We start from the raw sequence: 16,536 nt of genomic DNA, 5'->3' as shown, positions 1-16,536 counted from the left end.
CTTCAGTTGCTCTGCATTCTCCCTGCCAACAGCTGCTCCAAATTTCACCTGATTAGCACTTCTTGGTCATTGGTCACTTCTCCACCCTGCCTCTGTATTTATACTCATTGGTTTTCAGTGGTCACCACTGGATCCTCCTGTTTACTACCTGCTCCATGTCAATTGCCTTGATCTCTCTGTATACCTGCGTTAATTATAAGTTTTCATTACCAAAATGGTTTTACTCACCAAGTGGTTCCCGCAGCCTTGTCTGCACATTGTTTCCCCAACAAACCAGCACTTCATGACTTACTTGTATTCTCCCACCTTAGCTGTGGATCTCAGTAGCTTCTCCAGTTTCCATGAACATCTTGGCTTCTTCTCTGACTGATGCCATCCTTGCCTTGTCTTTTTAAGTGAATGGCCAAAGTTGTATTTATGAGGCAGGACTACCAGACATAACGTGAATAGATGTTCTTTAATTAATCTCCTCTCATAACATGTCTTACACACGTGCAATACCACTGCAGACCACTTCTGTATATTTTTATCTACGAGTGCCTATACAGCTCATTACTCACATACATCACAGCCACAACGTTCTCCCTGTGTCCCTTGGGCTTTGTGTTCCCTAATGTTCTATAACAAACCCATGAGGCCTTTATAGAACAGCTAGATTTATACTGAAAAAATAAAAAAATAACATACAGATGTAATAATTGTCTCTTCTGAAGGCTTTTGGTTGCTCTTGTATTTTTCGGATGTTTATTTGTACAAATCTTAGAAAACTATGTATTATTTGCTTTCTGCATTACAATTATACACACATTGTGTTGGTCTCTGTCATCAATTCTAAATAAAATAAGTTGAGTTTTGTGGTTGCAATTAAATGTGAGAAAATCTTGAAAAAACGTAACACTTTTTGACAGCCCTGTACATATATATATATGTGAAAAACCATGAACATGAAAGAAAGCCAACACAGTCTCCAATAAAACATATAAAAACATGCTACCTCTGTTCTTTACAACAGCCCAATCCTCATATTTCACAGAGTACAATGAGTGAAAACCAACCTAGAACATTATTTGACATGTCTATTACTGTTGCTATGCAGGTCTCAGACTCACAGAGTCACTGTTGTTTACTTCCAAACATCCCTAAAATAAACAGTTTACAGGGTCACTGATGTTGCAACTCTATATGGGCAGACTTGTTTCATGTTTACTGATACCAAACCATGACTTCAGCCATGTTTCATATCCGGTTACAGTAATCTAATCCTATGTTTTAAAAGGTTTGACTGACCTGCGACTCCTACAGCAGGGCCCAATAAACCCAATTTATTCTATTCCTGTTCCATTAAGTGGTTCTTTGTTATTAGAAAGTTTAAGGATGGAATTTCTCTAAATGTGGGGTTCCACCCACTGTTTTATTTTATTAACATACGAAGTTCCTCTTTTACAAAGAGTTTGGGTGACTGTGGCTCAGGTGGTAGTAGTCTGTCCTATAACTGATGGGTTGCCGGTTTGAACCCTTATGTACGTCTCAGTTGTTCTGTCCTTGGGCCCAGTGGTGCCGATTGTATAGCAGCCTTGCTTCTGTCAGTCTGCCCCAGGGCAGCTGTTGCTATAATATAATCTACCACTGTCAGTGTGTGAATGTGTGTATGAATTGGTGGATGATTGATTGTAGTGTAAAGCACTTTGGGGTCTCTGGGGATAAAGCGTATGCCATTTGCGATTAACAAGAATAAGTTTCAGTTTTTGCAATTATCCAGTTTGGCAATGTCATGGCATATCAGGATTTCCACAAACCTTTTATTTAAGATCTTATGTAAGAACCATGAGTATAATAACAAAAAAAGAGCCTAATGATGAAACCCCTGGGCCTAGAATGAAATATTCTATTTAGCTCACCTAAGCCACAGTCAGAAAATTCTACAACTAAAAGCACAGATGGAGCAAACTTAAGTCAAGACATGAGGTATAAAGCTGAAGCAATAGATAGTTGCCTAGAACCTGAAAGAAAAGCTTGAAATAAAAGAAAGCCATAGTTAAAGAACATCAGCCTGTGTGCTGTTAAACCTTTCGAGATTTCACCCAAAAGGGAAACAGAAATCTTGGGCATGTATTATACCTTCCTACTTCAGCTCAAGGTATTTTGTTATTAGTAGAATATCTTAGTGTCAAAATTATTATATACTGATCTTCTCATCCTGCTGCTGTTTTATTTAGAGTCAACACACAGAGATTGTGAAAGTATATGTAATGATTGGTGGAGTTATGGCTTTCACAGTGACCACATAGCTACAGGATCAAATCTCAGCTGGGGTATTTCTATGAGGAGTTTGCAGGCTCAACCTGTGTATGCATGGGTGAATTTCCTCCTATAAGTACAAAAGCAGGTATTTTAGGTCAATTGGCCCCACTGAATTGCTCATTTGTGTGTACATGTGTTTTTACACTGATTGTACCCCTTGATTGTTTATTGCACAAAGTCTAAGTATTGGATGTTTTTTTATTGTTAAAGTTGTAGTGATTTATATATTTCTTTCAAAAAATGTAAGTAGAAAATTATCCAATTATTACATAAATGTGAGTATGATAGTTTTATTTCTTTTTTGTTTAAATTGTAAGATTTTTTAAATTGAAGTATATTATCTATAGCTTTCATTTATTTAATGCCAACCTCCTGACCCTTTCTTTAAGGGAGTGCCCGGCCACCCTGCGGAGGAAGCTCATTTCAGTCGCTTGTATTCGGGATCTCCATTATCAACCTCCTGCCTGGTGGATCCTGGTGCCAAGTGCACTGATGAACACCCTTATGCTTAAACATGGTGTTCATTATGGACAATTTGTGACTAGCACAAAGGTCCAATAATAAAATACCACTATGGTTCAGATCGGAAGGGCATTCCTCCCTATTACACCCCTCCAGGTGTCACTGGAAGTCCCCCCGCACAATGTCCCCAAGAGGGCCACTATCCACCACCCCCGACAGGGAGGCCGGGTACTCCGTACCACTGCTCGGCCCGCAGGCTGAAACAACAGTCAGTGACCCCTCACTGACTCTAAGGCGCAGGGATGTGACCCTTATATCCACAGGGTAAACCCAAACACGAGATGGCTTAGCTGGGGGTTGACAAGCAAACTCACCCCAGCCCGCCGGCTCTGACATCCTTTTGTCAGGTGTTTTCCCCCAGGCTCTATAAACAGCAAATATCAAACCTCTATTGAAAAAGAGCAACTTGGACAAGTTGCTACTACAGAACTACAAGCCTATCCCAAACCTCCCCTTCATCAGTAAGATTATTGAAAAAGCTGTGTTTCAACAGTTAAACAACTTCCTAACAATGACCAACCGCTTCGATGTCTTCCAGTCAGGCTTCCTGCTCACCACAGTACAGAGACTGCTCTTGTCAAGGTGTTCAATGACATCCGTATAAATGCAGACTGTGGAAGAACCACAGTGCTGGTATTATTGGACCTTAGTGCAGCATTCAACACTGTTGATCACTCCATTTTATTAGAATGCCTGGAAAACTGGGTCGGCCTTTCTGGTACAGCACTCAACTGGTTTAAATCCTACTTGAAGGACAGGGACTTTTTAGTGTCAGTAGGTAACTTTACATCAGAGAGCACAAAAATCACATGTGGCGTTCCCCAAGGGTCCATCTTAGGGCCCCTCTTATTCAATATTTACATGCTCCCCATAACTCAGATTATAATAAACAACAACGTAAGTTATCGTAACTATGCAGACGACATTCAGCTTTACATTACAATGTCATTAGGTGACTATGAACCCATCCAGGCGCTGGGTAAATGCTTAGAAGAAATCAATGGATAGATGTGGCAAAATTTTCTTCAGCTGAATCAAAACAAAACTTAGGTAGCATTATTTTTTTTTGACCAAAAGAAGAGCATTTAAAAGTTAGGACCCAACTTCAGATAATACAGCTAGAAACCACCAATCAGACTTGAAATCTGGATGTAGTGATGGACTCTGAACCTTTATCAAACCTTTAACAAATATCCAAGATGGCGCCGCAGATGGTCGCCTCGGCGTGTTGGTGCACATTGTTTTGTTTTGTTTTTTGCTTTAAAACGGTCTTCTGTGATGGTACCCGGAGCTCTCTCACCAGAGAAGAACTCATGAACATCAGGGCTACTACACCAGAGGAGTTATTTCCAACTTTTCTGCCTACTGCTCTGGAATTTTTGGACATTCTGGTCAAAGGTGCGCTCACCTTTGTTCACGCGTTGAAACGCTGGAAGAGAGGGAAACGGGCTGGGGTGCTGGAACGTCTTCGCCAGCGTGGACTTCGAACACCGTTACCTGGAATATCTCTCTCTAACGTGCGCTCACTTCCCAACAAAATTGAGGAACTACAACTGCTGTTGGGGAAAAACAGGGACTTTTATTCATCGGCAGTTTTGTGCTTCACGGAGACGTGGCTGTGTGGATTAATACCGGACTCTGCGCTGCAGCTGGCAGGATTCCAGCTCTACAGAGCGGACAGAGACACGTAACTCTCCGGCAAAGCGAAAGGTGGAGGAATCTGTTTTTACCTCAACAGTGGTTGGTGCAACGACGTGACAGTGATTCAGCAGCACTGTTCTCCAGACCTGGAAGCCTTCATCATAAACTGTAAGCCTTTCTATTCCCCCCGTGAGTTCGCTTCGTTCATCCTGGTCGGTGTTTACATCCCGCCGCAAGCTAACGTGCAGGTCGCACAGCGCATGCTCGCCGACCAGATACTGAGTGTGGAGCGGACCAACCCGGACTCCTTAGTAATCGTCGTTGGCGACTTTAACAAAGGTAATCTCACCCACGAACTCCCCAAATATAGACAGTTTATTAAATGTCCGACCAGAGAGGACAACATTCTGGATCACTGTTACACCACCATCAGAGACGCTTATCATGCCGTCCCACGTGCTGCACTGGGCCAATCCGACCACATCACGGTCCACCTGATTCCTGCATACAGGCAGAAACTAAAGCTCTGCAAACCTGTTGTGAGGACGACAAGGAAGTGGAGCAGTGAGGCTGTGGAGAATCTCCAGGCGTGTTTAGGCTGTACAGACTGGGATGTGTTCAGGACTACTACCAACAGTCTGGACGAGTACACAGAGGCTGTGACTTCCTACATCAGCTTCTGTGAGGACAGCTGTGTACCATCATGCACCAGGGTGAGTTACAACAACGACAAACCCTGGTTCACAGCTAAACTCAGAAGGTTAAGACTGGATAAGGAAGAGGCCTTCAGGAATGGGGACAAAGACATATACAGAGAGGCAAAGTACAAGTTTGGCAAGGCAGTGAAAGAGGCCAAACGACTGTACTCTGAGAAGCTCCAAAACCAGTTCTCAGCGGACGACTCTGTGTCTGTCTGGAAAGGGCTCAAGCAAATCACCAACTACAAGCCGAAAGCCCCCCACTCCATCAATGACCGACGCCTCGCCAACGACCTGAACGAGTTCTACTGCCACTTTGAAAGACAAAGGGACAGTCCTGCAACCATCCCCCACGACGCCCCCCAACAGCTGCAGCCACAATCCACCACCCCCACCTCCCCAACCTCAAGAGGGGCCTTGGCACCTCCAACCCCCACCCTGAAGTTCCCCCCCACCAGCCCCCTACCCACGCCGAGGACGGCTTTTTCCATCCAGGAGAGGGACGTAAACAAACTCTTCAGGAGACAGAACCCCCGGAAAGCTGCTGGTCCGGATTCTGTCTCACCAGCCAGCCTGAAGCACTGCGCTGATCAGCTGTCTCCAGTCTTCACAGACATTTTTAACACCTCACTGGAGACATATCATGTGCCAGCCTGCTTCAAGTCCTCCACCATCGTCCCTGTTCCCAAGAAGCCAAGGACCACAGGGCTTAATGACTTCAGACCCGTCGCCCTGACCTCTGTGGTGATGAAGTCCTTTGAGCGCCTTGTGCTCTCACACCTAAAAGACATCACCGACCCCCTCCTGGACCCCCTGCAGTTTGCCTACAGAGCCAACAGGTCTGTAGATGATGCAGTCAACCTAGCCCTTCACTTCATCCTCCTGGCACCTGGACTCCACAGGAACCTATGCCAGGATCCTGTTTGTGGATTTCAGCTCTGCCTTCAACACCATCGTCCCAGTTCTGCTACAGGAGAAGCTCTCCCAGCTGAGTGTGCCCGACTCCACCTGTAGGTGGATAACTGACTTCCTGTCTGACAGGAAGCAGCGCGTGAGGCTGGGGAAGCACGTCTCTGACTCCCTGACCATCAGCATCGGTTCCCCCCAAGGCTGTGTTCTCTCTCCTCTGCTCTTCTCCATGTACACCAACAGCTGCACCTCCAGTCACCAGTCTGTCAAGCTTCTGAAGTTTGCGGACGACACCACCCTAATCGGACTCATCTCTGATGGTGACGAGTCCGCGTACAGATGGGAGGTGGACCATCTGTTGGACTGGTGCAGCCAGAACAACCTTGAGCTCAACGCTCTAAAGACAGTGGAGATGGTTGTGGACTTCGGGCAGAACCCAGCCCCACCTGCCCCCATCACCCTCTGTGACTCCACAATTGACACTGTGGAATCTTTCCGCTTCCTGGGAACCATCATCTCCCAGGATCTCAAGTGGGAGCCAAACATCAGCTCCCTCATCAAGAAAGCCCAACAGAGGATGTTCTTCCTGCGGCAGCTGAAGAAATTCAACCTGCCAAAGACTATGATGGTGCACTTCTACACAGCCATCATTGAGTCCATCCTCACCTCCTCCATCACCATCTGGTACGCCGCTGCTACAGCCAAGGATAAGGGCAGGCTGCAGCGTGTCATTCGGTCTACTGAGAAGGTGATTGGCTGCAGTCTACTGTCGCTCCAGGAACTGTACACCTCCAGGACCCTGAAGCGGGCAGGGAAGATTCTGGCTGATCCCTCCCACCCCGGTCACAGACTCTTTGAGACTCTCCCCTCTGGCAGGAGGCTGCGGTCCATCTGGACCAAAACCTCACGCCACAAGAACAGTTTTTTCCCATCTGCCACCAGCCTTGTTAACAAAGCCCGGAAACCACCCTGACACTCTCCCTTCCCCCCCCCCCCCCTTTTTTTTTTTTGCTGACAGGACACTTGTAAACTGTAACTCTATGCGTTACATTAACGCTCAGCTTGGACTCCTGCTTTATTTGCACTACCATACTTGCACAATGATCATCTGCACTGTTGTACTGCTCTTGCATCGTATACTGCTCTATATTTACTCTCACTCACTTAAAACTGTGCACATATATTTATATTATATTGTAGATATGTTTATACTGTTTAATTTGTATTGTATTGCACTGATTACGCAAAAAACAAATTCCTTGTATGTCCAAAAACGTACTTGGCAATAAAGCTTTTCTGATTTCTGATTTCTCTGATTTAGAGGCACATAAAGACAGTAACAAGCTTGGCCTTCTATCACCTAAAGAACATCTCTAGGATTTAGGGACAAATATCTCTGCAGGACCTTGAAAAACGAATTTATGCGTTCATCTTTAGTAGAATTGATTACTGCAATGGTGTCTTCACAGGTCTGCCTAAAAAGTCGATCAGACGGCTGCAGTTGATCCAGAACGCTGCTGCTGGCTTCACCAGAACTAAGAAAGTGGAACACATCACCCCGGTTCTAAAGACCCTACACTGGCTCCCTGTAGCTCAGAAAATATACTTTAAAATATTTCTGTTAGTCTATAAATCACTGAATGACTTAGCACCAAAATACATTAGCAGCTTTCAGTTCTTATGCTCCACTAATCTGGAATAAACGCCCAGACAACTGTAAAATGCCGAAACCCTAAATTGCTTTAAATCAAGATTAAAAACGTATTTGTTTACAGTGGCCTTGGACTGTGCTATTTAAACATTATTAGTTTAGTTTTCAGTCCAACTTTCCTTTCATTTTCTTAGCAATCATTTTATCAATCATTTTTCATTTTTTATCTTTTTATTATTATTTTATCATTTCAATTATTCATTTTGATTCTCTTTAATTATTTGTGCTGTGTCTCTTTCTCCGTTTTCATGTACAGCTACTGAAATGTGCTATATAAATAAATTTGCCTTGTTTAGCCACCCAAAGTAGGGTCACTGAAGCCATAGACAAAAAAATCCTGGATGCGGATCACCACATAATTTTTAATGGATTCTACCAAAGACCTCTGGTAAAATAAATAAATAAAAATCATCTGTACGTTTTTCCGTAAAGTTGCGAAAACACACACACACACACAGACAGATAAACTCAACTGAAAACATCCTTGGCCGAGGTAATAATAAACAAAACTTTTGAACAGCCAAGTATCAGACACTAGAGGGCGCGCGTCTTGTTTACTACTCAGTTTGTTGTTCCCTTTCAATCCAGGACTTTTTCTACAGTGTTCGTCAGATTTAAAAATGCAGATTGACGTACCTTCTCGGTGCCCGATTCATTATTCATACTTTAGTGAATTAGTAAGAGGTGAAAACCTATCTATTACGTGTAGGTGGGGGGTGTTGGGTCTCTGCTTTGTTTACCGGTGCAGTGACAGAAAAAGGCCCTCCATCATCCTACATCACGGGCTAGTCACGTTTCGGTCTGGCCAATAGGAGGCGGCGGAGATGCTCGGCAGGGATATAAATGCAAATAAGCAGCAGCGAGAGACAGCAGGAATGAACAACAATAGCAACAGACACTTCGAGCACAGAGCAAGATACTCTTTTGATCTTTCGATATTTTTCTACACTTAACATAAGGTACGTGGGTTTTTGCCCTCAAAAGGCACGCACTTTGCGGGTCGTTTGCGTCATTTGTTTGGTCTGTTGCAAACTTTCTGCTCACTTACTCTCAATCAGCAGCTGTTTAGATCAGAACTAAAGGTGGCTTTGAAAAGGTCATTACTGGCGTTGCTATCACTAATCTCAAAGATGTACAACAGTTAGGGTAACTGGTGTGTACGCGTGTGTGTATGCGTGTGTATAAAATCTGTTTTCATAAAATGCTGAAACTGATTATTTATGACAGACTGTATTTTACTCATCTTCTTAACGTTGAACATTGATAACTGAATTGTAGTAAAATGAAACCTTTAATTTTTTAATGATTACAACTTTATGGGCAACAGTTTATGCGTTCAGAGATCAGCAGAGAAGTCCGTCATGTGTCTTCTTCTCTCTGTACGTTACAGGGTCAGGAAGATGGCCACCTCAGCAAGTTCAAAACTGAGTAAAGCTGTTAAGCAGCAATACATGGATCTCCCTCAGCGAGAAAAAGTCCAAGCCATGTATATATGGATAGATGGAACAGGAGAGGGACTGCGATGCAAGACCAGAACTTTAGATTTTGAACCAAAATCTATTGATGGTAAGATCGACATCCAGTAAAACGTTGCTGAACATTTGCTCTCAGATACTTTTTGCAGATTTCTGATCTCCTTTCCTCTGTTAGATCTTCCCGAGTGGAACTTCGACGGTTCCAGCACGCACCAGTCAGAGGGCTCCAACAGCGACATGTACCTTATACCTGCAGTCATGTTCAGGGACCCATTCAGAAAGGACCCCAACAAGCTGGTCCTCTGTGAGGTGCTGAAGTACAACCGCAAGCCAGCAGGTGAGCAGATAAAGAATAAAATTAGGAAGAGCTGCTGTATTCTGTCTTTTTGTTTTATGCTGTCCAAACAGAGACCAACTTGCGGTGTAGCTGTAAACGGATCATGAGGATGGTGGAAAACCACTACCCATGGTTTGGCATGGAGCAGGAGTACACCATCCTTGGTACAGATGGACATCCCTTTGGCTGGCCCTCCAATGGGTTCCCAGGTCCACAAGGTGAGTGTCAGTTATTTAGCTTACTCACTGTTGCAGCATCAGTTTTGAAGAGCCAACATTGAATTAATTTTGATCATTTAGGGCCTTATTATTGTGGAGTTGGTGCAGATAAGGCATATGGACGGGACATAGTGGAGGCCCATTACAGAGCCTGTCTGTACGCTGGGGTTCAGATCTGTGGAACCAATGCTGAAGTCATGCCAGCACAGGTACTTTTCCATCAGCGCATTAAAAACACAAAGTTTACATGCATGTTAATTAATCTCCATGTCAATGCTGCTGTTTCAGTGGGAGTTCCAGGTTGGACCCTGTGAAGGTATCAACATGGGAGACCATCTTTGGGTTGCTCGCTTCATCCTGCACAGAGTCTGTGAGGATTTCGGCGTGGTGGTGTCCTTTGACCCCAAACCTATCTCAGGGAACTGGAACGGCGCTGGCTGTCACACCAACTTCAGCACAAAGGAGATGCGTGAGGAGGGAGGACTCAGGTTGGACAAATCTGGGCTTTTCAATCCAATATTTTTTCGACTTCTTTGCGATTCCGTTTCCTGATCCTAAACTTCTCTTTTTCTACAGAGTCATTGAGGAGTCCATCGAAAGGCTGGCAAAGAGACACATGTATCACATCCAGGCTTATGATCCTAAAGGTGGGCTGGACAACGCCAGACGCCTAACTGGTCATCACGAAACCTCAAACATTGATGAATTCTCAGCTGGCGTGGCCAACCGCAGCGCCAGCATCCGCATCCCCCGTTCGGTGGGACACGAGAAGAGTGGCTACTTTGAAGATCGTCGTCCGTCCGCAAACTGCGACCCTTACATGGTCACAGAGGTGCTGGTGCGCACCTGTTTGCTCAAAGAAGAAGGCAGTGAGCCCACAGACTACAATAAATGAGTGATCTACAAGGAAGTGTCACTATATTTACTGTATTTGGTCATGTGTCTATTTTAAGACTCCATAGAAAGACTTTACTTGTCTTAATTTGCTATCCCTGCATTGAGTTGTGTGCATCAACTGACACAAACACTGACTTCTATGAACACCGGGTTTTGTTACAGTGTTAAGTGATCATTTCTATAAATGTACGCTATTATTGTCTGTTTAACTTGTACTAATCTAAACTGTTAAAGTGCCTCAGCTTTTTGCTGTAGCCCTTTATAAAACAGCCAAAAAATCCCGAAGGCATTTGAATGTTTTCTGTTGCAGTCTGTCACGTCTTGGGTAGGTTGTAACAGATTTCCTTTCTATAGGCTTTTATAGGCATGTTTGCTTTCTCTTTCTTTTTCACGAGTTATTAACGCTGGAATAAATTGCTACTGTTTTTACATTAGACCTTTGCCTGGAAGTTTTCTCCTGGAGTTTTATTCTGACACAGACTAGTTTATCACAAGCAGAACATCAGCTAAATCTCTGAAATGTGACTGTTGTTAAAGGAAAATGCAGAGTAATGTTTAGCAAACAGTACTTCATTTAGATGAGACACACACACACACACACAGTCTCGATTATTAAGTGGTGCCAAACAGACCAGTCTGTACTGTTGAGAGAACTGACACGAGTAAATCTTTAAATGCTTTATCCCTATAGTAAAGGACTGACTACTACTGGTCAGTCTAAAAATTGTGTCTGCCTTGAACCAAACCCTGATTATGTTTAAATGAGTCCTAAGGAAGGCCAGGAAAGTAGGAGGAGGGCGAGGAAGACATTAGGGCTGGTTATTAAGCATCAAGAGGGAAAAAATGGCAAATTCTGTTTGGAAAACTCTAAGCAATTAATACCACGTTGTGCATGTCACATGTTGCCTCCGGCATTATTTTGTAAAAAACTTGAACAAGGTCTGGTGCCTCTAAATCCCTTTAATTTGTGGCAACAGAAAATTCCACTAAGTTTGATTGGAGTGATAAAGCCCAACCTTGTACACTAATCTGAGTCAGGTAAGTCAGCACACACCAAACTGGTTCTGTTGCCACGATTAGAGAAACAATTAGAAGATTTAATTTCATTTATTTTTTTCATACCAGTTGTCCTTTTTACAGAATAAAAGATGATATAATGTTCAGTTTATTTCTGTAAAGCACTGAAAGCATATCTGAGTCTTTCCTCTGCTTTATTCTTATCCTACCTTTACCAGGCTTGTAAGTGTGTTACAGTCTATTTTAGTTGAAGGCCTGTAAACTGCAATCACTGGTGTCAATAAGGTGACCCTGTGACGCACTAACAGTTCCCTCATCCTGCTTTTTTGAAATCTCTCATCACTTTTTTTCAGAGGGAGGGTAAAATCACTTCTTACGACTCGTGAGTTGACTGCTGTGGCACGGCAGGAAGAAGCCATGCTGTGTTCCATCATTCAGTAGTGACAATGTGGTCACATCCAGTGGAAAAAACATTAAAAGGTTCCGGGTGTACTCGTACTCGTACTCGTCGTCTTCCGCTTATCCGGGACCGGGTTGCGGGGGCAGCAGACTCAACAGAGACGCCCAGACGTCCCTCTCTCCAGACACCTCCTCCAGTTCCTCCAGGGGGAGCCCAAGGCGTCCCAGGCCAGCCGAGAGACATAGTCCCTCCAGCGTGTCCTGGGCCGTCCCCTGGGCCTCCTCCCGGTGGGACGTGCCTGCAACACCTCCCGAGGAAGGCGTCCAGGAGGCATCCGGTATAGATGCCCGAGCCACCTCAACTGGCTCCTCTCAATGTGGAGGAGCAGCGGCTCTACTCCGAGCCCCTCCCGGATGGCCGAGCTCCTCACCATATCTCTAAGGGAGTGCCCGGCCACCCTACGTAGGAAGCTCATTTCAGCCGCTTGTATCCGGGAACTCGTTCTTTCGGTCATGACCCAAAGTTCATGGCCATAGGTGAGGGTAGGAACGTAGACCGACCAGTAAATTGAGAGCTTTGCTTTTCGGCTCAGCTCTCTCTTCACCACAACGGACCGGCACAGCACCCCCATTACTGTGGCAGCCGCACCGATCCGTCTGTCGATCTCCCGCTCCATTCTTCCCTCACTCGTGAACAAGACCCCAAGATACTTAAACTCCTCCACTTGAGGCAGGAACTCCCCTCCAACCTGAAGAGGACAAGCCACCCTTTTCCGGTTGAGTACTATGGCCTCGGACTTGGAGGAGCTGATCCTCATCCCAGCCACTTCACACTCGGCTGCGAACCGCCACAGCGCATGCTGTAGGTCTTGGCTAGAGGGGGCCAGCAGGACCACGTCATCTGCAAAAAGAAGAGACGAAAACCACTGGTCCCCAAACCCGACCCCCTCCGGCCCTTGGCTGCGTCTAGAAATCCTGTCCATAAAAGTTATGAACAGGACCGGTGACAAAGGGCAGCCCTGCCGGAGTCCAACATGCACTGGGAACAGGTCCGACTTAGTGCCACCAATGTGGACCAAACTCCTGCTCCACTCGTACAGGGACCAGATGGCCCCTAGTAAAGGGCCCCCGATTCCATACTCCAGGAGCACCCCCCACAGGGCATCACGAGGGACACAGTCAAATGCCTTCTCCAGGTCCACAAAACACATGTGAACCGGTTGGGCAAACTCCCATGAACCCTCGAGCACCCTGTAGAGGGTATAGAGCTGGTCCAGTGTTCCACGGCCGGGACGAAAACCACACTGCTCCTCCTGAAGCCGAGGTTCGACTATCGGTCGGACTCTCCTCTCCAATACCCTGGCGTAGGCCTTACCAGGGAGGCTGAGGAGTGTGATCCCCCTGTAGTTGGAACACACCCTCCGGTCCCCCTTCTTATGAAGGGGGACCACCACCCCAGTCTGCCAGTCCAGAGGCACTGTCCTCGACCGCCACGCAATGTTGAAGAGGCGTGTCAACCATGACAGCCCTACAACATCCAGACACTTGAGGTTCTCAGGGCGGATCTCATCCACCCCCGAAGCCTTGCCACCGCGGAGCTTTTTAACCACCTCGGTGACTTCAGCCTGGGTGAGGAAAGAGTCCAACCCCGAGTCCCTAGCCTCTGTTTCCACCACGGATGGCAGGATTGAGGAGATCCTCGAAGTACTCCTTCCACCGCCCGATAATGTCCTCAGTCGAGGTCAGCAGTCTCCCCCCCCCACTATAAACAGTGTTGGCGAAGCACTGCTTCCCCCTCCTGAGGCGACGGACGGTTTGCCAGAATCGCTTCGAGGCCAACCAGTAGTCCTTCTCCATGGCCTCACCGAACTCCTCCCAGGCCCGAGTTTTTGCCTCTGCCACAGCCCGGGCCGCAGCACGCTTGGCCTCACGGTACCCGTCAGCCGCCTCAGGAGTCCCACAAGCCAACCACAGCCAATAGGACTCCTTCTTCAGCTTAACAGCATCCCTTACTGCCGGTGTCCACCACCGGGTTCTGGGATTGCCGCCGCGACAGGCACCACAGACCTTACGGCCACAGCTACGGGCAGCAGCATCGACAATAGATGCGGAAAACATGGTCCACTCGGACTCTATGTCTCCAACATCCCCCGGGATCTGGTCGAAGCTCTCCCGGAGGTGGGAGTTGAATACATCCCTGGCCGAGGGCTCTGCCAGGCGTTCCCAGCAGACCCTCACTATGCGCTTGGGCCTGCCAAGTCTGTCCGGCTTTCTCCTCCTCCAGCGGATCCAACTCACCACCAGGTGATGATCAGTGGACAGCTCTACCCCTCTCTTCACCCGAGTGTCCAAAACATGCAGCCGAAGGTCTGATGATACGACAACAAAGTCGATCATCGACCTCCTGCCTAGGGTGTCCTGGTGCCAAGTCCACTGATGGACACCATTATGTTTGAACATGGTGTTCGTTATGGACAATCCGTGACTAGCACAGAAGTCCAATAACAAAACACCACTCGGATTCAGATCGGGGAGGCCATTCCTCCCGATCACGCCTCTCCAGGTGTCACTGTCGTTCCCCACGTGGGCGTTGAAGTCCCCCAGCAGAATAATGGAGTCCCCGGGAGGGGCACTATCCAGCACCCCCGACAGGGACGCCAAGAAGGCCGGGTACTCTGCACTGCCACTCGGCCCGTAGGCTGAAATGATAGTCAAAGACCTCTCCCCAACCCGAAGGCGCAGGGATACGACCCTCTCATCCACTGGGGTAAACCCCAACACGAGACGGCAGAGCTGGGGGGCAACAAGCAAACCCACACCAGCCCGCCGCCTCTCCCCGTGGGCCACTCCAGAGTAGAACAGAGTCCAACCCCTCTCAAGGAGATGGGTTCCAGAGCCCACGCTGTGCGTGGAGGCGAGTCCGACTATTTCTAGTTGATATCTCTCGACCTCCCGCACAAGCTCAGGCTCCTTCCCCCCCAGCGAGGTGACATTCCACGTCCCTAGAGCCAGCCTAAGCATCCGGGGATCGGGCCGTTGAGGTCTCCACCTTCGTCCGCCACCCAATCCTCTTTGCACCGGTCCCTAACGGTTCCCCCTGCAGGTGGTGGGCCCACTGGGGGATGGCCTCGCGTCTCTCGTTCGGGCTTGGCCCGGCCAGGTCCCGCGAGGAGCAACCCGGCCACCAGGCGCTCTCCGACGAGTCCCGACCCCAGGCCTGGCTCCAGGGTGGGACCCCGGCTCCGCCGTACCGGGCGACGTCACGTGCCTCGATATTTTGTTCTTCATGAGGGATTCTTGAACCACTCTTTGTCTGACCCATCACCTAGAGCCTGTTTGCCATGGGAGACCCTACCAGGTGCATTTAGGCCCCAGACAACATAGCCTCTAGGATCATTTGAGCACTCAAACCCCTCCACCACGTTAAGGTGGTGGTTCAAGGAGGGGGTTCCGGGTGTGTTCTTCCTAAATGCAGGGTTTCTGCTGTTGGGTTAGTTTTAGGCAAATGTTGGCTCAGATATTGTTAACTAGTTTTTCTGGTTAGAGGGGAGACTACCTGACTTAACAGCCATTTTAAACTAAACAGCATGATCAGACTCCACAGGTTGAAATAATAATGGTTAAATGGTAAAATAATGCTGCATGACAATATAAATCTATATACATATATAGTGCAATTAATCAATGACTTTTATTCACCCCAGAGAATGGGATTGTTTTAAGATAAAATTAGACCTTTACCTGTTAAGTAGTAAGAACAAACAGGAGCTAACTTTCTTCAACATTTACACTTTGACCATAGAACTGGACATAAAGCAAATAACCAGGCAATATTTTATACAATATTATATAGTGAGGACTGCATGGTGGACCAGTTGTTGGCACCACGCTGAGCTGGGTTCCTTGTGTGTGGAGTTTGAATGTTCTAAACCTCCAAAGCACTTTACACTGCTGATCAGTCATTCACCTATTCATCCCCACATTCACACACTTCCCGTGGTTGGCTTTATGGTAGCCACAGCTGTCCTGGGGCAGACTGACAGAAGTGAGGCTGCCATACAATCAGTGCCACCATCTCCAGGCAAGGTGGGTGAAGTGTCTTGCCCAAGGACGCAACGACTGAGACGGACAGAGCAGGGGTTCGTACCAGCAACCCACCGGTTACAGGACAAAGCTCTACCAAGTCAACTTTTTTCCAGTTAGAGGCATGACAGGTGTATGTGTTATGTATTTGTAAGCAGGTGTGTACAGAAGTAGTCTGTAGTTAAGTGGTGAGAGGAGCCACAGACGAGAGTTGAGTTGGGGGGTACCAAGCCTAGATGTTTTATTCTACTCAAACTTCTGGGCTAAAGTCTTGGTGTTATACTTTAGTCACTTTAACGTCGTTTTGGATTGATGACCTAACTCAGTA

At 46.8% G+C, this 16,536-nt stretch overlaps 1 protein-coding gene across 1 annotated transcript; it reads left to right on the top strand.

Moving 5' to 3' along the window:
* The first annotated feature begins 8,585 nt into the window (after nt 1–8,585).
* glulb (glutamate-ammonia ligase (glutamine synthase) b) lies at nt 8,586–11,143 on the top strand. The gene is made up of 7 exons (XM_047373937.1): nt 8,586–8,741; nt 9,173–9,348; nt 9,433–9,594; nt 9,666–9,812; nt 9,894–10,021; nt 10,101–10,300; nt 10,389–11,143. Exons 2-7 carry the CDS (start codon nt 9,183–9,185, stop codon nt 10,705–10,707), a joined length of 1,122 nt encoding a protein of 373 aa, XP_047229893.1. The 5' UTR covers nt 8,586–8,741; nt 9,173–9,182; the 3' UTR covers nt 10,708–11,143.
* The last annotated feature ends 5,393 nt before the right edge of the window (nt 11,144–16,536 follow it).

This window comes from Girardinichthys multiradiatus, chromosome 9, assembly GCF_021462225.1.
Source record: "Girardinichthys multiradiatus isolate DD_20200921_A chromosome 9, DD_fGirMul_XY1, whole genome shotgun sequence".
Lineage (NCBI taxonomy): Eukaryota > Metazoa > Chordata > Actinopteri > Cyprinodontiformes > Goodeidae > Girardinichthys > Girardinichthys multiradiatus.
This window is presented reverse-complemented; position numbering and strand designations above follow the sequence as displayed.

Coding starts and splice junctions, on each gene's coding strand:
- glulb (XM_047373937.1), top strand. CDS start 9,183: ATGGCCACCTCAGCAAGTTCAAAACTGAGTAAAGCTGTTAAGCAGCAA. Junction 9,595..9,665: donor GTACAACCGCAAGCCAGCAG/GTGAGCAGATAA, acceptor CTGTCCAAACAG/AGACCAACTTGCGGTGTAGC. Junction 9,813..9,893: donor TGGGTTCCCAGGTCCACAAG/GTGAGTGTCAGT, acceptor TTGATCATTTAG/GGCCTTATTATTGTGGAGTT.